At 31.3% G+C, this 20,812-nt stretch overlaps 1 protein-coding gene across 5 annotated transcripts; it reads right to left on the bottom strand.

Annotated features, from left to right (window-relative positions):
- Positions 1–3,493: 3,493 nt before the first annotated feature.
- Positions 3,494–8,500, bottom strand: LOC18034504 (serine/arginine-rich splicing factor SC35). Of its 5 annotated transcripts, none has more exons than XM_006423832.2 (10): positions 8,306–8,500; positions 8,107–8,185; positions 7,778–7,857; positions 7,601–7,667; positions 6,930–7,001; positions 5,919–6,125; positions 5,634–5,820; positions 5,035–5,546; positions 4,673–4,932; positions 3,494–4,570 (listed from the first exon to the last, which is right to left on the bottom strand). In XM_006423832.2, exons 1-8 carry the CDS (start codon positions 8,379–8,381, stop codon positions 5,541–5,543), a joined length of 774 nt encoding a protein of 257 aa, XP_006423895.1. In that variant the 5' UTR covers positions 8,382–8,500; the 3' UTR covers positions 3,494–4,570; positions 4,673–4,932; positions 5,035–5,540. The 5 variants fall into 5 exon arrangements, with proteins under 5 accessions (XP_006423895.1, XP_024034817.1, XP_024034818.1 ...); XM_024179049.1 differs by having other exon boundaries at positions 4,673–4,916; XM_024179050.1 differs by having other exon boundaries at positions 4,673–4,743.
- Positions 8,501–20,812: the final 12,312 nt, after the last annotated feature.

The raw sequence follows: 20,812 nt of genomic DNA, 5'->3' as shown, positions 1-20,812 counted from the left end.
AGTCATCCTAGGATGAAATCCTCCTAAGGATAAAATTTAAGGAAAGTCATCCTAGGATGAAATCCTCCTAAGGATAAAATCTAAGGAAACTTTCCTTAAAGAAAATCATCTTAGGATAAAATCCTTCTAATGATAAAATCTAAGGAAACTTTCCTTAAAGAAAATCATCCTAGGATGAAATCCTCCTAAGGATAAAATTTAAGGAAAAATCCTCCTAAGGATAAAATATAAGGAAAATTTCCTTAAAGAAAATCATCCTAGGATGAAATCATCATAAGGATAAAATTTAAGGAAAGTCATCCTAGGATGAAATCCTCCTAAGGATAAAATTTAAGGAAAAATCCTCCTAAGGATAAAATTTAAGGAAAATTTCCTTAAATAAAATCATCCTATGATGAAATCATCCTAAGGATAAAATTTAAGGAAAGTCATCCTAGGATGAAATCCTCCTAAGGATAAAATTTAAGGAAAGTCATCCTAGGATGAAATCCTCCTAAAGATAAAATCTAAGGAAACTTTCCTTAAAGAAAATCATCTTAGGATAAAATCCTTCTAATGATAAAATCTAAGGAAACTTTCCTTAAAGAAAATCATTCTAGGATGAAATCCTCCTAATGATAAAATTTAAGGAAAAATCCTCCTAAGGATAAAATATAAGGAAAATTTCCTTAAAGAAAATCATCCTAGGATGAAATCATCCTAAGGATAAAATTTAAGGAAAGTCATCCTAGGATGAAATCCTCCTAAGGATAAAATTTAAGGAAAGTCATCCTAGGATGAAATCCTCCTAAGGACAAAATCTATGGAAACTTTCCTTAAAGAAAATCATCTTAGCATAAAATCCTTCTAATGATAAAATCTAAGGAAACTTTCCTTAAGGAAAATCATCCTAGGATAAAATCCTCCTAATGATAAAATTTAAGGAAAATTCCTCCTAAAGATGAAATTCTTGGAGAAAATCCTCTTAAAGATATTAAAAAATAGTAATAAGAAAGTTTAAATTTTTTATTTATTTAAAAATTTTAGACTTGGGGGGGCAACTGTTGGACCAAAAATAAAATAAGTCTAATAAGGCCCATCTAATAAATTTCCTCCCAATCAAGCCCACGAAGTGATGGACAAATGACCTAGAATGATCCTTCTAAGTAATAAGATTTCAAAGCCCAAAAGGAGCCAAGGTCCTAGATTCCTATCCTAAGACAAATCACCTAGGATAAATCAACTAGGTGGCAAGGATTTAAAGTCCAAAACGTGCTGAGGTTCTAGGCTCTTATCCTAGGACAAACCTACTAAGTGTGAAGGCTCTTATGATCCCAAGGTCTTAGTAAAAATAACCTAAGGATAGAACATTTCTTCCTCTAATTTGTAGACAAGTTTGTATATCCATGTGTCAATCCACATGGGCTCTAGAGGACAAGTATTGCCAAATGTCATAAGAACAATGACATTTGTCATCGAAATAACTAGGACCCAAGTCAAATCAGTTTGGTCGATAAATATGTCTTTCATTCTCATCAAAAGGTAAGACAAAAAAAAGACTCAAAAGGGGAAAATGCGAACTTTCTCCCTCTAATCTTTCTCTTTCTAAATTCATATTTCCAAAAGTCCGATGACTGACTTGACCGTCGGAGGGTTTACGCCGGCAAAGCCGGCCCTCTGATAATTTTCTTGTGTTTGTAGAGTATCACAAGACAAGGACCTTCTGATTGCCTAAGGAAGTGAACTCAGAAGAGTATATACAAAGGCCCATAAAGATCAGTCCAAAGAACGAACTCACCATCATAAGTTGGGACAAAATTTGCACCAACATTGGTAATTGGACTTGTGAATATAGTGAGTAAATAAATGGTTGTGGTCACCGTAAGTGAAATAAAAAATGGGTGTATAACCTTATATTGCGATAATATTGATCTGTAAATATTAAATCATTAACACCCTTCATGTACGTAGGGGTTGCTTTCAGAATTCGGATACAGAGATTTTTTTAGGTTTTGTTTAGTTTGACAATAGATGAGAAGAAAAACAAACATTTGAAATATATGGCGACTGAAGTTACTTAAATATCCCATTGTTATCACTTAAACTAGTTGAATTTAAATTGTTATAATCAGGGAATTGTAAACAAATACTGCCGTGTAGAAAAAAATCAAAAATAAATTTATAATCGGTTGGCATAATTGTTCAAGTAAATTAAAATCCTCGTTCAAAATTTTTCATTGAAAAAATTAAACTAGTAAATAAATTAAGATTGCTTATTTATTTTTATTTTATTCATTTTAGATGTCTAATTGAGACTTTTATTATTTTGCTATTGACTTGAAGACTTTGTATTTCTTTATTTATATCTAGTGTTACTATATGTGTAGAGTATACTTGATAGTACAGGTGTAAACTGCAAAATTCAGTAAAATCAAGTTAAAGATACAGAATTCAGTAAGATTAAGTTAAAATTACAAAATTCAGGAAAATATACGAATCGAACCAAATCAAACTGAACTAAAATTTAAAACCAAACCGAATCGAACCAAACCAAAAAATTTCAGTTCAGTTTGGTTGAGGGATTCGATTTGTATTCAGTTTGAATTTCTTAGAACCGATAAGTTTCGATTGTTCTACTCTAGCCCTGAACCAAACCGAACCGGGAAACGCCCACCCCTACTACCACCACCATCCACAGGAAACTTTGAAGCAACCACAATAATGAAAACTGAGCTATAACCCACAACTCATAACATCAATCCCACTTTTGATCACAAATTAATAATAATTCCTCCAATGAGCAGAGTCAATCATTCAATAGTTTTTAAATCAATAAGAACAATTACAACAAGCTCATAAAAGCCTACAGACAATTACAATAACCACACAAGAACATTTTGCGAATCCTCCAAAATTTTCAAACTAAAGAGGCTAAATGCACAACCCAAAAAGCGCTAGCTTGGCTTGATCCTAGAAGGTTCCATCACTATCAATTTCTAGCACTTTCTTATCACTATAAACTATGAAGTCTCTAGATTTTGCTAGAGCATTGTGGCATTTAGCTTGTACATAACTTTCTGTAGATAACTCCAAGCATAGCTAGGCATGAGAGCTCTTACTGAGTTTTGAAAACTCTCTAGGGTTACAACATTTTAGAATTAGACTAGCCTCCCTAAGAATAGGGTATGGCATTTAACCTTTCGGCAAGCAATAAATAAGAGCAACTAACAAGCTCTCAAAACTCCTTTCATGTGACTAAGTCATTCAACGATCACCTACTAGAAGTGGAGAAATTTGGTACTAGCAAAACTATTGTCAAATTTGCCAAGGTTTTTCTATTTTATCAACCACAATTTTCATACAAAAACAACAGAAAAAAGACTAACCATTCCAAATATTCGAATACATACAAAAAATCAATAATGACTACTATTGCACAATTGCAAATGTGCCAGAATTAATAATTGAAATTAAATAAAGAAAAAGCATGCTCATAGTTTCGATGCCGACAAAATTCAACAAATAGTTCATTTATTCCTGTATTCATTCTGTTTCAGTAACTTTCTTGGTCCAAATGAAACATTCTAAAATGATCCCTGTAATTTTAAATACCTAAAAAAATCCTATTCACTCAACCACCTGAGAAACAGTTTGATCCGAGTGCATGTTTCCCACATTAAGGATGGTTTACAAACAAATCCTTCCTATCTTGCAAAATCATCAATTGAACTCCTCCAACTACCTTGTGCCAAAACTCTAGGAGTGCAGGGAATCTCCCTAGACCCTAACATTTAATTTATAATTTGACCTTGAACCCACAATTGTTCAAGTACCTCGTCAAGGGTAATTGCATAATAAATTGCAAAACATATTAAAGAAAATCCAATTAACAAATAATTTGAAGGTGAGCGACCAACAAAAAGTTCCACCACACCATACAAGCTCCCCAAAGGAATTGCAGCCGCCTTGGTGATCCTTCATTTAACCCACTTCACTAAAGGAATGAAGGCAAATTCATCAAAAACATTTCACCTACTCAAAGTTGACATATTTTCTTTTTCCTTAAATCAATCATGAGAGGAAGATAAATAGGACACCTATACACACAGATATATAATAGATAGATATATTGCACAATTTATAAAGCAATACATCAAGAGGCATGGTAATTGCTATAGAGAAAAAAAGAATGACACCAAAGTTCCGAGAAATTTGAAAAAAGAAAAATAAATTAAGAAAAACAAAAGCTTGCATTCAAAACCTCATCAATTTCATAATCACCATGAGGTAGATATGACTTAGTCACATGAAATTCCTATAGCATCTCACACATCGAATCACAGCAACATAAAACCCAAATATCAACCCTTTTTTGGAAAACCCAAATATCACCCCTTTTTTGGAAAACCCAAAGAGGGCTTCAATCAAATAAAAACCCAGCAAGAGAGATGAACAATTTCTAGTACCAATTACCACCCCGACCACTGCAAGAAGGGCAGCAACCGCCTGCCACAGGTGGTTATTCTTTAGTACTTCAAAGCATCAGCTACCGCTTCACTGCTACAGGCACGTACAGATGAGCTACATCTCACTACATTAAGCAACATAAATTATGAACTTTAATGGCTACAGTTAAAGGTCCTAAAAACTGGTGGGAATTTCCAAACAAATAATTAAATAATAACAGTTTTACCCTGTCCAATTATTGTTGTGGCTGCAAATTTCAGACCAGCATATCAAAGGTCCATCTCAAATGCAGCATCACTGAAAGATTAAAACAGGTTCAACTTATGCCCACCATTATTATCATCACAGCATGTGAGCCACAGGTGAAACAAGGTTCAACTTTGTCCACCATTTTTTTATCAACACAGCATTTATGAGCCACAGGTCAAAACACGTTCAACTTGTGTCCATCCTTTTTATCATCACAGCAACTACAGTGTTTCAGGGCTAACATTTTAAAACCAGCAACAGACCAGAGTAAAAGCAGGTCAAAATTTGGAAAACTTTTTATCATAAGAAGGCTTCAAAACCAAGATTTGACTGTCTTACCAATCAATTCAAAGAACATTTAGTTATCATATTTGTTCCTGCAATCAGTCTACAATCAGCACAACCAACGACCATCCATCTACCAATTACAACCAGCATCAACAGCCACAATATCAACATTCTGTCCATCCATCAGCATCAGATACTCTTCCCGAACACAACTATAAAACCCAGTAAATGGTTTAGAGGTTATGATGAATTAGCACTCTTAGAAAATCAACCTACCAAACAAAATAATTGATTGACATGAAAAAACAACCTACAGAGTTGAAAGTCTAGAGATACCAACTAACAACCTACAAACTTGAAAGTCCAGATATACCAAACAACAATTATGTAAAAAGCCATTCAGTTCAACACATATTAAATACCAACAAAATCCAGTCCTACCAATATCACAGAAAACTTAAGATCAGAAAATACAAGGTAATCAAATATCCTCAAGACTGGAATCATCAATCAGCTACTTGAGATGCCTCCCTCTATTCCCAAGCAGAACACAAAAATCAGTCCTGCAAAAAAAAGATTCATAAAATAAATCGTTCAATAATCAATTTCTTAATGCAGCAAAAAGGAACGCAGGAGATATCAACACTCACATCAACATCTGAATTTCCCGGGGAATAGCTGCGGGTATCACCATGTCCACCTCGGGGGGAAGCACTTCGAGGAGCTGGAGACCGCTCACCACGACTGCGTCCATCAGAACTCTCACCCCTAAGAGGAGAATTCTTGCGAGGGGAAAGACTCCTGCCGGGACTGGGGCTATGCTGAGCTGGGGAGGCACTATCACATAAACAAAAGTGAACAAATTTAAGTGTGTACACTATGACTCGAAGCGAGTAAATTTAGCCCTAGAAATTCAATAGACATTGTGTGAAAACCTGCCAACCGATCGACTAGGACTCCGGCGATAATCATCATATCTGCCTCTGCCACGGCCTCTGGAGTAATCAGGACTGGCACTTCTGCTTCTACTTCGTCGACGGTAATCTCTATCCCTCCCACGGTATCTGTCACGTTCGTACCTATCCCAGCTTCTACTGTGACTCCTCCTTCGATAATCTCTATCTCTGTAATCATCTCTGTATCTGAAAGTGCAGAACTAATGGGTATCACATAAAAGAAGACAAAAATCCAACTCAATTGTGCAATGACCTAACAACACAACAAATTAAATTCAGAAGAAAGCAATCGACAATATTTTATCCAAACATCTCAAATAAATGTCTTAGCGTCATCAAAACTACAAGCCCCTGAAAAAAGGTTTAAAAAAAAATGACGGATCACAATTTAAACAAAACTCTCTAAACAAGAAATATCAATGTCACACATAAATTGGGTCCCAACTACAACTTCCCTATTTGGAACCAAGGATCATTACAAGAGCAGGGAAACCTGCATAGATAGGAACTTATCCCAAGCATGTTCATCCAACAAGGTTTGGACGCTGACCTCTAGGTTGAAAGCCAAGGTGAATCATAATAATGGAGCATAAAATATAAAGCAAAAGATGCTTCAGAAAGCTCTGGCATAATTAACTACAAAAGCTTCCAAGATTAATAAAAAAAAAAGTGTGGGATGAGGAACCATCAGATCATTAACGCTCAAAACCCACCCACCCAAAAAATAAAAATCAACAAACATAAATCAAAGCACTGATTAATCAATTGTAATTTTTTTCTAATTACATGAGTCACTAAAGTCAAAATGTCTATTAAAAGCTAGTCGCATTTTTACTCAGAAATTCAGAAGATACACAACCAAAAGTCTCAAAGATTGACAAATAGCCAGAAGCACAGTCAACAAATATGCAAACAAAACGAGTTCAAATTATTGAACACCTGAAACAGCCAACAATTGACATAAAAAAATGGAAAAGGAATATTACTTACCTTCTCCGAGGACTGCGACTCCTTGACCTGTGCTTCGATCTTGGGAATGATTCAATAATCCTTCCTTTCTGACTAAAACATAAACACCAGCAGCTTGATAAGCAACTCAAATCAAAATGAGATTTTCTTATAAGCAACTCAATTCAAAATGTGATTTTCTTCAGTTTCAATATAGGAGAAGTGAATGAAAAAACTCAAATAAATCAGTCATCATACAATCAAAAGTAAAATATTGATTGAAGCTCAAACATAACTTGGGCACTCATACTTTATATAAGAGGAGGGAACAATCACATCTAAACTTGCGTTTAAACTTTCATCAATGTCCAGATGATATGGTACAATCATCACAAGCTACGGCAACAATACCATCAAGCTAAAATGCCATTTAATAAAGATGCGTATATCCTCAGGGAATACAGATATCAAAACAATGGTGGCAGAAACCGAGAAACAATCTGCTGCCACTCAACCAAATAAAAAGATTCACACACCACCCCACCCCCCCCCCGCCCCCACAAAAAAAGGAAAAAAAGAAAAGAAAAAGAGTCTCCCAGCTCCTTAAATAAAATGCAGTGTAAACCCAAGTAGGAACCTTAGTCTGTCAGACAAAAATCCACAGTGATAATTTAAATACAAAAGTTCGAAAAAAGCAATAGCACAGGACTTACATCCTCTCGGCATTTGGACCATATTTTGCAAACTGAACTGTTATTTCACGACCATCAACAACTCGTCCTAAAAAAATTGAAATAAGAAGACAAAAAAGAAATAAAAACATTGTCAATGGATCCCATATTATGCACATATTATTAGTAAGCTTCTATAAAGGAAAGGAAAGAGTATACCATCCAGTCTATCAACAGCCTTTTGCGCCTCATCAGCATATTTGTACCGCACAAAAGCAAAACCACGGGAGTCCCCCGTCCTACATCATACAAATAAAAAATAAATGAAGGCCAAATTCGATATTGTTTCCCAGAACAATTCTGAGTAAAACTTATAACTAACTTCAACGCCCAAAATTTGTTATCTAAAAAATCTAGTTTTCATTTGCCCACGAGAGTTTCCAAAAACAGTTTCATGAGGAGATGATGATGATAACAACAACAACAACAACAACAACAATAATAATAATAACAACAATAATAATAATTTCCCTCTACAATTTCAATACCTTCGATCTCTAGGTATGAAAATATCGACGACCTTGCCGTACTTGTCAAAAAGCGGAAACAGATCATCAGCAGTAGTACCTGACATTGAGATAAACAAAAATTTAAAAATTAATTAAACAATTCACACAGAAACTTCTGTTTATTAATAAGAAAATCAAAAGAGCGAAGAAAGAGGTATCATCTCATCACAGTACTCACGGAAGGTTATGTTGAGGACGAGAAGAGAGTAAGTGTCGGTGATATCTGGAGGTCCTGACCTCCCGAAGTGAGACATCTTTCTTTCGTTCTTCGATTAGAGCTCTGAGCTAGGGCTTGCCTTTGGCTGTGTGGCTGTAAAGTAATTGCAGCTCTCTCGAAGGTCCTTTGAGGTTCCAGGCACTTTCCTGCCAATTTATGGACATCAATTAGATTATGTAACTGCTCCTTTGTCATCGCTTAATTACTATGAGACCCTCCATCGTTATGGGCTTCATTTGAATTGGATGCGCGACCCAGTCCACCCACGAGACGAGACCATTGGAACAGTTAGCTTGAAGCATGATTACTAGTTTTAATATGGTAATTAATTTTAAAAAATTATATGGTAATAGATGTGTAAAATTTATATAAATATAAAAAAGAATAATTAAGATATAATATATTTCTTAAAATAATTATTTATTTCAAAATTTTTAATATTAAAAATTAAAAACCAATCAATAAGTGACATGTCTCTCTTTTGATTATCCATCGTATTTAACTTTAATTAATTAAAAGTCAAATAATTATATTTATATTTGAATTAAAAAAATAAAAAATAGTCTCTCTATGATGCCATTTTTTTTACAGCACCAATTATGTAACAAATGTACGGTCCCGTTTGGAATTGAGGTGCTGTAGTTTTAAGCTACAACTGATGTAGAAAAAAAGATGTAACTATTAAATAAAAATTAATAATATGTAGTAAATATAAATTTTAAATAATAATTTTCATAAAATTATTAAATATATAATAGATTTTTCATTATACAAGTGAAAAATCATATAAATATAACTTACAAGTTACAGCAGCTATTGTTTACCAAATACTTTAGTATTGTAGTTTTTAAACTACAATTGCCCAACCTCAATCCCAAACACATCTTACATCTTTGAATTTTAACCGACAATGTAAAATATTTATATATATAAAAAGATATAAATTAAAAGAAGAAGAAAAAAAGAGATGGATCACAATCTCTCAATTTGAATTGATCAACTTAATTTTAAAGATTAAGGGGCCGTTTATTTTTTTGACTTAATTTTAATTAGTTAAGTCATTAAATCTTTTTTTTAATTTAATAAAAATTTTCAGTCATTAAGTTATTAAGCTAATTTTTTTAGCTTTTTTCTTAACCTCATAAGTTTGAATGATATCATTAAAATATATTTTCTAAAAGGGAAATTTTTAACCTACCCGCAAATAAATTGATATTTTGCACCGCTTCCCCAACAAATTTGACTTGTTGCACCACACCCCCAATTCCGTTATTTTCTCAGTTAAGTTTAACGGTGGAGGGGTAAAATTGAAATTTCATTCCTTAAATTAATTTTAATGGGAATTCTCTTTATTGCAATTGAAATAAAAATCTTTAAAAAATTAAAGGAAAATTAATAGTGGTGACAATTTACAAGTAATAAGAAATTTTTTTATTGCAATTAAAATAAAAATCTTTAAAAAATTAAAGGAAAAATAATAGTGGTGACAAATGTACATGTAAAAAGAAATTTTTTTTATTGCAATTGAAATAAAAATCTTTAAAAAATTAAAGGAAAAATAATAGTGGTGATAATGCACATGTAACAAGAAATTTTTTTTATTGCATTTGAAAAAAAAGCCTTTAAAAAATTAAATGAGCTAAATATTTTGTTTTTTTTTCATATAAAGGGGCATTTTTGTCATTCAATCAAAAGTTAGATGGAGCTGTTAGAAATAACTGAAAAATTAACGGAATTGGGGGCGAGGTGCAACACGTCAATTTTTTTGGGTGCGCGGTGCAAAATGTCAATTTATTTGGGGGTAGGTTAAAAATTTCCCTTTCTAAAATATCCCTATCTAATTAATTAATTTTCATCTTTACCCAAATAAAATTTAATAATTAGCATTATTACCCATCTCTATATAAATTATGATAATATAGTGGTAAATTATTATTAATTTTATTTTCTTCAAATTAGCATCATTTATCTTCATAATTTTTTATGGATATTTTTCATATAAAAAATCATAAACTATAATAAAATTGATTAACATATATAATATAGAATTTTAAAGAGATGTATTCAATTGAATATGATTTATGTTATGATAATTTATTATCTTATTTATATTCTTTCAGATGCTTATTATTTGTTTAACATTTATAATTTGTAAGGGCATAAATGTAAAATTATTAGTTTTTAATTTTTTTTAAGTTAAAAAATAACTTAATATTTATTTTTAGTGATTCAAAGAAAAAAACAAATATATCATTTAGATTCAAACTTCAACTTTATTCAGAATTCAGACTAATTCAAGTGTATTTATGTTTGAAATCTGAATAGACTTGAATTATTCTGAATTCTGAATAGATCTGAATGTCTGAATCTGAATAATATGTTTGTTTTTTCGTCTGAATCTCGAAAAATAAGTATTAAGTTGTTTTTTTTTTAACTGAAAAAGCTGAAAATATGTACTTTTACATTTGTATTCTTATTAAATTTGAATATCAAATAAATAATATATTAAATACCACAATATTTTAACATTTATAAGTAAAATTATATTCAAGTGAATACATAATTATTTTAGAATTTTAATATATAAAATATCATAAATTTTAAATTTTATCGTATATAATACAAGAAAGAAAAAACATGGATATTTTTATGTGGGGTAAATGTCTATGGGTGAGTTTTGGGATAGACATAAAAAATAAATTATAAAACATGGATATTTTTTACATTAGTAAGTAATTGACTTAATTCAAATTTCTCCATTAAGTAAAAAGCTAAAAAAATTAGCTTATTTTATTAAGTCAAAATTATCTAAAAAGTCCCATTAAATTATAAAAACAAACACTTCTAATTAACTTAATTAATTAAGTTAAGTCACTTTAAGTCATTAAGTTAAAAAATAAACGCCACCTAAGTATTGCTTATTACTTAATTAATTATTTATCCACATAATCAAACCAATGGTAGAGATTAAAATATTTAAATCTAAATGTCTAGAACAACCCCATTCAATACCGTAAAAAATAATATAGCATCCTAAAAAAAATCCAAAATAAAATTATATGAAAAGTTAATCAAATTGTGACTTGCAACTTTTGAGATAGATATATTAAATTACCCTATTTTTTCATCCAAACTATTAGAATTTGCTAACATACAAGGGTTTATAAATGTCAGATTTGAAACTTTAATATTACAAAGCAATTTGAGTGGTAATACTTAACCTTGTCAATTTATCTCACTTGCCCACGATTTTTAATTAATATCTTTTATTCCAAAATTGTCCTTGTTGAAAATAAATGAATAATTAAAAAATAATAAATTTTCTTCTCCCGAGTTTAATAAATTAACTTCTCATCTCTTACATCTCTATTATTTTTATTATGTGGTTGACAATTTGAATCAAATATTAACTCTTAATCAAATTCCGATTGAAATTAAATAAAATCTTTAATTATCACACAAAAATCAACCAACATCATTAATAACAATGAAACCCACAATTTTTTCAAAAACTTTTACAAAACTTAATATTAAAACTCATCATATATTGGTAAAAGTTATAGATTCATGGTGAAGAAGATAAATAGTGGTACTGATGGTCATGATGAACTTGTTATTGACGAAAATAGGTGATGTTGTGATAATCATACTAGAGAGAGGGAGGATACAGAGAATAAAATAAAAAAAATAATTTTTTTTTTAGTTTTCAATGAGGATAATTTTGAAAAGTAGTAAGATAAATTGAAAAGTAAGCGCAAGTGAGATAATTTAATGTGTTTAAACATCATCACTCATGCAATTTATATAAAAACGCTAGATATCTAACCATAGATAAGCCCATAAAGCCCATTATTGAAAATTAACTTCCACAACAATTAGAGAGATTCGAAACCTCCGCTTCATACTTAAGTGGAGGAGGTGCTGAGCAACCAAGCCAAGTGGTTGGGGTCTAAGTATCCTTCTTCCCATATAACATAAGATGACTCAAACCCTCCACTTTGTACTTAAGGGGAAGAGTTTCTAACCAACCCCGTTCACTTCCCTACCCAACCAAGTGGTTGGGTTTAAATATAAAGTGAGGAGGTATTGACCAACCCAACTAAGTGTTTTGAGTTCAAGTGTTCTTTTTCTCATATCATAAGTTACACAATTTAAGATGATATCGTAGGATACAATATAATTTTTTTAAAAAAATTAATAACTCATGCTCCCATTGAAGTTCAAACTCAATACTTGAGTTTTGGAAAAACCACTCCTTACTATTGGATTTGGCACCAACTTTTTCCTTTTTTCTTCTGGGATACAATTTAGGATGGGTAGGCGTCAACTGTGAACATTACTAATATTCTAAAGCCATCCATTATATAAGCAAATAAACTGCATCAATATTTTAGCAAAAAAAAAAAAAAGCAAAAATAACTATAGTTTAATTTTATTCTTAATTAATTTTATTGGCAAATTTCAAGAACAACAAATACGATTGTTGCAATAGAACTACGATAGAGCCTCAACATTATTAAATTAATAATTCGATAAATTTATTAAATAAAAAATAAATAAAATATTTTTTATGGGATTGAATTAATACATAAATTAATAATTAACTAATTTGAAACTGCATACATATAACATGTCTATGAGACTTATGAAAAATAAGTTTCTAAAGTTGATCGCTTCTTGAAATTAATTTTGACTTGACACCCTTATATATTCTATATGTTATGTTAAGAGAAATACACTAATAGAAAAATGGTCTTTATTGACATTATAATAGGATCAATAATTACTTTAAGTGACCCTTATTAATTGTGTCAGTAATCTGACATTTAGAACACAGTGACACTTATTTATAATGTCACGATTATAGTGTCAATGATTATTATTATTATAGTACTACTAATATTATGGCACCATTGTGTTAGTAATTGTTGATATTACATTATTACTATTATTATGGTACCACTAATTGATTTATTTAAAAATAAAAATTTGAATCGGCTCATTACTTATTGATTTATTGGTAAAATAAAAAAAAAACACAACAAAATAACAAAAAGAAAAACTCAATTTATATTACAAAATCTTTCATTTTGTATTTAAATATTATAGTATATATAATAAATTCCAAATACTTCAATAAAAAAAGATAGGAGATATCCTACTCTCATAACTAGATAATCTAAATTAAATATATAAAAAATTCTAACATCTTCTTGAATGCCTACTAATTATAGCTAAATTGAGAACGATGACTGCTTTTCACTGTTTAAACATAAGTAGGCAATTGCGTTATCACACTAGCAACTGGATGGGTTAGGATACAAGTGAAGTTGAGGACAAAACACTTCAAACGCATTGATCAAATTAGCATACAAATATAAGGAAAACGTAAAAATAAATAAAATTAGCTACCAACGCCCAATCATTAGAGAAACAACGGTTAATGAAAATAAACCCATTTTGTTCCAAATGAAAAATATTCATAAGCTATTTACAAATAAACTTAAAGGAAAATTAGTGAAAAAGAAAGTCACAACTTATTTCATTAAAAATGCTTAAGATATACAATTCATCCAAATATAGATATAAAAAAAAAATGGAGTCAATGAATTTATTCTCTTCTGGTAAGGGTTATATGTATAGTAAATTATAGCAAACGAGAAGCTTTTAATGTAATATCTAGTCTCAGCACAAGCATGTTACTTTATCTGCATATATCAAATGATTTTACTGCATAGTTAGCAGCTATCACAAATGCACTATTATAAATAAATCACCACTCATTTCCTTAATTTTTTCATTCCAAAAGGTTGTGTAACGAGGGAAAAAATAAGCTCGTCAACTCCAGTTTCCTTAAACTAAGCCTACTCTTTTGTATTTGAATGATTGTGAATCTTCATATTTATATTAAGCATAATGAAGTTTGGACATAAAATATTTTAATAATTTGAGAGTTCGTTCCAAAATCATTACTACTAAAAGAAATAATATTTACAAACTTAGTTAAGCCTTTATAAAGTAATATGAGATTTATTATACCACTTAAATCTAATCACATGAATCATTTAAAGAATATCACCCTATATCACCGTATATTGTAATTAAGCATTCATTAGTTTTGTTTGAATACTAAACTTTAAGAAGATTAAAAAAAAAAGAAAAAAGAAAAAAGAAAAAAATATACTCATTATATATTTCCACTCACAAATGATGTTGCTTTAACTTGATTGACATCATCACCCAAAATCTCTTTCAACATTTTTCCTAAACCTAGAAAAAAACTTTAAAATATAATCATTATATATATATGTATGTATATATATAGGATCCAGCTACGGTACCATAGTGGTACTGTACCGCAGCTTTTGTCTTTTGTGCCAGCACTGCTGTACATTTTCATATCACCCCTTTCCCTTATTTTTATTTAAACTTTGCTTTACAAATATTAAATTAATTTATACTGCATCCATATGAACATTTTAGTTAGCACCTTATACTATTCACTATTTACAATTTTTTTTTTATATTGCACCTGTATCACAATACCCCTCTTTGTCACAATACCCGCGAACCCGACCCGGATTTCGTTTCCGTTTCTGGCCACTTTACCGTCCAAGGTTGGTACTGATCAGAAGATCGTGCGACGCTGGTCATTTTCATGCCGTCCTTGTCGCAAAAATAACCGGGTCAACCTGAACCCTCTAACCTGACCGGGATTTCATTTCCATTTCTGACCACTCCACCGGCCAAGGTTGGTACCTATTGGAAGCTTGTGCGACGCCGGTCATTTCCATGCCATCTTTGTCATCAGAAAGCGTTTGGAAAGCTACTGATCGAAGCCGTGAAAAGTCACGAAATCACCGCTTCAATTTGCCACGATTTCGCCAGTTTCCGATGATGCCACCACTTAGATTTTGTTCCCCACAATTCCCTTTGTCTTTTCAGACCAACCACAGCCACCGGGGGAGCCGATTTGCTGTTGATAGACCGTTGAAGGATTAACTTAATATTTGTGAATAAAAATGAGTAAAAGGGGTTCTATGAAAATTTACAGCAATGCTGGCACAAACGACAAAAGCAGTGATACGGTACCACTGTGGTACCGTAGGTGAATCCATATATATATATATATATATCTGAAGATAAGCACATATTGTTAACATATTTGTTTCTATAATGTTGATTTTGATGATAACAAACAAGATTAAGAATGATTAATCTTTTAAGCTCAAATTATTTTCTTTTTAAATAAATCATTATTTTCACATTATAAAGGTTTCATAGATAATAAGAAAATGATGTTAAGGAATTAAAGTGTTTTGGACTAAAATGAAAGTATTTAAAAACCTTTGATATTGTTTTAAATTTCAGATTTGGACCTATTTGAAACTATTTAAATATTTTGGGTCATTCTATAAATTCACATAATTTGGGTGAAATCATAATTTCAGAAAGTTTTGGGATTGACAAAGAATTATTTAAAAATTCTGAAATTGGACCTATTTGTAAAGTTTTATAACGTTTTGGGCCATAATATAGTTTTATAAAGTTTTGGGGTCAAACTATAATTTTGGAAAATAGTTCACGGTAGCAGTCACTGTAGCAAGCGGCTAACCGGATGTGAAAAATCGGCAAGCCAAATTTTGGGCAGAATCTATCCAAATTGAAAGCGGCTAACCGGATCCTAACAAACAGTAATCCGGTTGTTGGGTAGTAAGCTTCTGGAGCATAAACGGCTATCCGGATTTCACAAAGCGGCATACTGGATGTTCAGAAATTCAAAATTGTGGCTGTAACGGTAATATTAAGCGGCTAACCGAATGTCCATAAACGGTAAGCCGGTTATGACCAAAATGTGCATAATGGCTAGTTTTTGAGCTCAAACTATATAAACTCAAAACCAATTCATTTTTGGTAATCCAAGCAAGCATAAACAAGTGCACACAACATATATTGAGCTTCAATTTCGTAACTCATCATTTATTAAATCATATTTGTTCTTCAATTTGTATATCCACTCTTAAAGAGAGATTCATTGTTGTATTTTTCATTTCTCATCAAATTGTGAGTGTACAAGTGTGAGAAACACTTGGGGTGAAGGGATTGGAGAGATAATCTCTTGTTGTAAAGGTTCATTGACACCTTGAAGTCAATTGTAAACGTTTGAAGCCTTGGAAAGGCTCGGATAGTGAAATCCTCAAGCCCGGTGTGCTTGGAGGCGTGGACGTAAGCGAGGATTGTCGAACCACGTAAAAATCATTGAGTTTGCTTTCTCTTCCCTTGCTCATTTATTATTGTGCTTTCATTGAATTTATTTTTTTCGAATTTATTAAGGCATTAGATTGGTTTGTTGTGTGGTTTGCTTAGCTTAATTTTTAAAATCCCAATTCACCCCCCCTCTTGGGTTGCCTAGTTAGTATTTCACATATAACAAAATGTTTTACTAGAATATTCATGGAATAATCCATCGTTCTTAAAACTAATACACAACACTTAATAGATATTTGATACAATAAATTAATTTTCAAGGTATTACTTATATGCTCATCATCCAAAATAATTTCTTAAAAGTCTTGAAAGTCTTAAACTAGGATAATTCTATTGGATACAATAATTCACCAACCATTGATTTGCTACAAATTCAAGGTTATCTCTGTGCCAAATTTCTTGAAAAATTTTCTACCAAAAAAAAAAAAAAAAAAATTCCCATTTATCCTGTAAACAAGTCTTATGATTTTAGTCATGAATCATATAAAACATAAATAAGAAAAATAAAACAAAACTGAAGCAATAGTGCTAAGAATTACTTTATCCACACGTAAACAAAAACCATTTGCAAATCTAATACTGCCTTAATAAAGCGAAGAAGCAAATTTTTATTTTGTCCTGTAAATAAATCCATTAAGGAACTGATAAAGACACTTTATTTTTCAAATTAAACTGTAGACTTCAAAATTTTCATTTATAAAAACATCTATTTGATAATTTGAAATAAGTAATCATTCAATGAAATTTTGTATTTTGTTTAGTCGGTGGTTATTATTATTATTATTATTATTTAAAAAACATCGCATATGATCTTGAAATAGAAACAACGTGTGTGGTTAATGAAGGAATCCAATTAGACAATTAGCATCAAACACTTTAGCATTGATAATGACAATTTCCTACCATGGATAATAAATTGCTCATAAACTTTTTAAAATTCCCAATAAGTGTAACTATTTATGAGAGGAAAATAGAGATAAATTGGTAGTACATCAATCTTTAATCTTTTATTAGGGCCAACACATGGACTACTTATATAGTTTTTTTTTCCTCGCGCTTTTGATTTCTTTCCTTTCGTTCTTTTTGGTTTCCTCCTCTAATTGGTTATATTTTATGTCAGAGTGAGTGGTCCGAAGCATTTACTTTTCCACTTTCCTAACCATGGGGAATGGTTAATTAGAAATGTAGAATCAATTATTTCTAATTTTATTTTAAAAGAAAATATTATTTGTTGTGTTAACAATAAGAAACTTTTAACCAAACTAACATATTTAGCATATATATATATATTTAGAGCTAATTGAGTTGGTTTGATAGACATGGAGTTAGATTTATTAAATGTTGAATCAAATCCTCCACTTTTACTTATACTTTAATTAATCATAATAATTATGTATACATTTGACTCATATTACTAAAAAATGATGCCTAGCCTAGAGAGAGTTAAAAATACTAATAATTTAGAAAAAAAAGGGAACATTGGGATAGTGAAGGTTCCCAGAAGCTCTTTCTTTTCTTTAAACACGAGAATTGTCTATTTACATGCTCATCCAAAATCATGATGTAATTAAGGGTGCGTTTGGGGCAGTTGCGCTGTGGCTCCCCACCCTATATTAAAGGGGATATTCCCCTTGAATTTAGGGTGGGGAGCAGCTGTGCTATGGCAGCGCAGCTGCCCTAAACGGATGCTAAGTTGTTATAGAATCCTAACTTTCTTGTAAACATTAACATTATCAGATCAAAAAAAAAATGATCTCTCTGCTCTCTACACATTACCAAACATAACTGTTTACAATTTGGGCCGCATTTTTGCACATAGTTGTGGATTGTCCTTCCCTAAAGGTTGAATCATTTTGGGTTGCCATGGATCTTTTACTCTAGACGGTTAAGTTCTAACAAGAGAATCAAGCTCTGATACCAAATGAAATGCAAGTTACGCAACACAAGAGGGGAGTGAATTGGGTTTTTAAAAAATATGCAATACAATTCACACAACAAATCAATCTAACGCCTTAATGGAATAGAAAACAATAAATTCAAACAAGCATAAAAATAAAAGAGTAAGGAAAGAGAAAAACAAACACACGGATTTTTACGTGGTTCGGCAATCCCCGCCTACGTCCACGCCTCCAAGCTAACCAAGCTCGAGGATATCACTATCTAAGCCTCCCAAGGCTTCAAGTTATTACAATTGACTTCTAAGGTGTCAATGAACCTTTACAATCAAGAGATTATCTCCCCAATCTCTTCACCCCAAGTGTTTCTCACACTTGTACACTCACAATTTGATAAGAAATGAAAATTACAACAAAAACTCTCTTTAAGAGTGAATATGCAAATAATAGCTCAACAATGATTCAATCTATGATGATTTGCGTTTTGGAAGCTCAATATATGTTATATGAGCTTGCATTAGTTCTTAAAATGAAGTTGGAGTTGAGTTTTTATAGTTAAAGCCCGAAAATTAGCCGTTATAGGTAAATTCCGGCAACCAAGCGGTTAGCCGTTTGATTTATCCGACTAGCTGCTTGTAACAAGGATATTACCGTTATTTTTGAATTTTGCTACAGTAACATTGTTAACTAAAATTACACTTTGGCCTAAAACGTTATAAAATATTACAAATAGGTCCAATTTCAGAATTTCTAAATAATGATTGTCATTTCAAAACTTTTTGAAATTATGATATGACCCCAAATATATTATTATTTTTCAAAGAGATCCTTTTTTCAAAATGTTAACATAATACCCATATTTTTCAAAGTTCTCAAAACCTTTCACTTTAGTCTAAAATATTCATAAATTATAGTATTGCCCAAAATATTTCAAATGTTTGCAAAAAGGTCCAACTCGAAAATTCAACATAATACTTATCAAAGATTGCAATACTTTTCATTTAAGTCCAAATTACTCAAATCCACAAAATACTTTACCTTATAAAAATAAAACCTTTTAATTTATAAAAAGTAATTATTTGAATTAATCTCTTGAGCTTCTCAAATGCTAAATCATGCATCAATTAAATCATACCGGCTTTACAAGAATTTATTGCAATAATTTATCCGTTGAGCTCTAAACTTTGTTCTTAATTTCGCCGTTGTCCGTTGAGTGTCTTGAGCTTGATTTCACTTGATTCACTTACATAAATATTACCCTTCAAAAACTAGTGAAAATGTGAAATACAATATTTATTAAATCACTTAATACACATGTTTGTTATCATCAAAATTACATTATGTATAACCCTTGAGGCTAACAATTTCTCCCTTTTTGATGATGACAAACATCTCATGTATTTTTACAATTATACTCCCCCTTAAGACATGGCATAAATAATTCAACATATAAATCAAATTCAAAACAAAAACTCCCCCTGAATATTTAAAAAATATGTACAAAAACTTCAAGACCAAAATACGTATTACCTATCTCCGAATTCAAAAATACATGATTTCTCCCCCTTCATCATCAAAATTACCATAAATCCATGCTTATATAAAAAGGAACATCTCAATAATTAGCAAAGAAACATATATAAATTAAGCATGTAGTAACTAAAATATTATAGCAAGCCAAGAATTTAGAACAAACAACAACCACCAAACATAACATATTCACATATCAAATAACAATATATCATCCTCAAATTAAAAACAATAATGCATGTAGAGATGTAGTGCAGAGTGACAAATGACTGAAAATAAAATAGAGTGCTAAGGAGATGGTGGATGTAATGAAGAGGATGGTGGTGGAAATCCAGGAGCGGCAAAAAGTTGCTGTTGTAATAAAATAGAGTTGCTGCTGTTGAGCAAAGAGGCGTTGCTATTGATTAAATAAGCGCTGCCGCTGCTCAAAGAGGCGCTCTTGCTCGGAAATAAATTGAAGTTGAAAAGCTTCAAGCTGGGATTGAAGTTTGCCTTGCTGCTCAGAAAGTGAATCCACTTTAGTTAACAGCTGCTGCATCAGATCCTCAGAGTCAGGTGAAGTAGAGTGGGAAGGGCCCTTGGAAGGTGAAGGATGTGAGCGATGTGGAGCACTAAGATCAGGGAGCAAGTGTGGTGGAAGGACATCGTTAAAGAAACAATGATTTGTAGGAGCAATTTCAGTAACCTTTTTATTTCTTTGATCTTTATACCATCGATTGTCCCTCCAATAAAACCCCAAATTAGCTATTGCTTCATCGCCTAATTCCCTCGAATT

This window comes from Citrus clementina, unplaced genomic scaffold, assembly GCF_000493195.1.
Source record: "Citrus clementina cultivar Clemenules unplaced genomic scaffold, Citrus_clementina_v1.0 scaffold_8, whole genome shotgun sequence".
Taxonomy (NCBI): domain Eukaryota; kingdom Viridiplantae; phylum Streptophyta; class Magnoliopsida; order Sapindales; family Rutaceae; genus Citrus; species Citrus x clementina.
The sequence above is the reverse complement of the archived record's forward strand: the minus strand, read 5'-3'. Positions and strand labels throughout refer to the sequence as shown.

Coding starts and splice junctions, on each gene's coding strand:
- LOC18034504 (XM_024179048.1), bottom strand. CDS start 8,381: ATGTCTCACTTCGGGAGGTCAGGACCTCCAGATATCACCGACACTTAC. Junction 7,858..8,106: donor TTCATACCTAGAGATCGAAG/GTATTGAAATTG, acceptor TGTATGATGTAG/GACGGGGGACTCCCGTGGTT. Junction 7,002..7,600: donor GGTCCAAATGCCGAGAGGAT/GTAAGTCCTGTG, acceptor TTTATGTTTTAG/TCAGAAAGGAAGGATTATTG.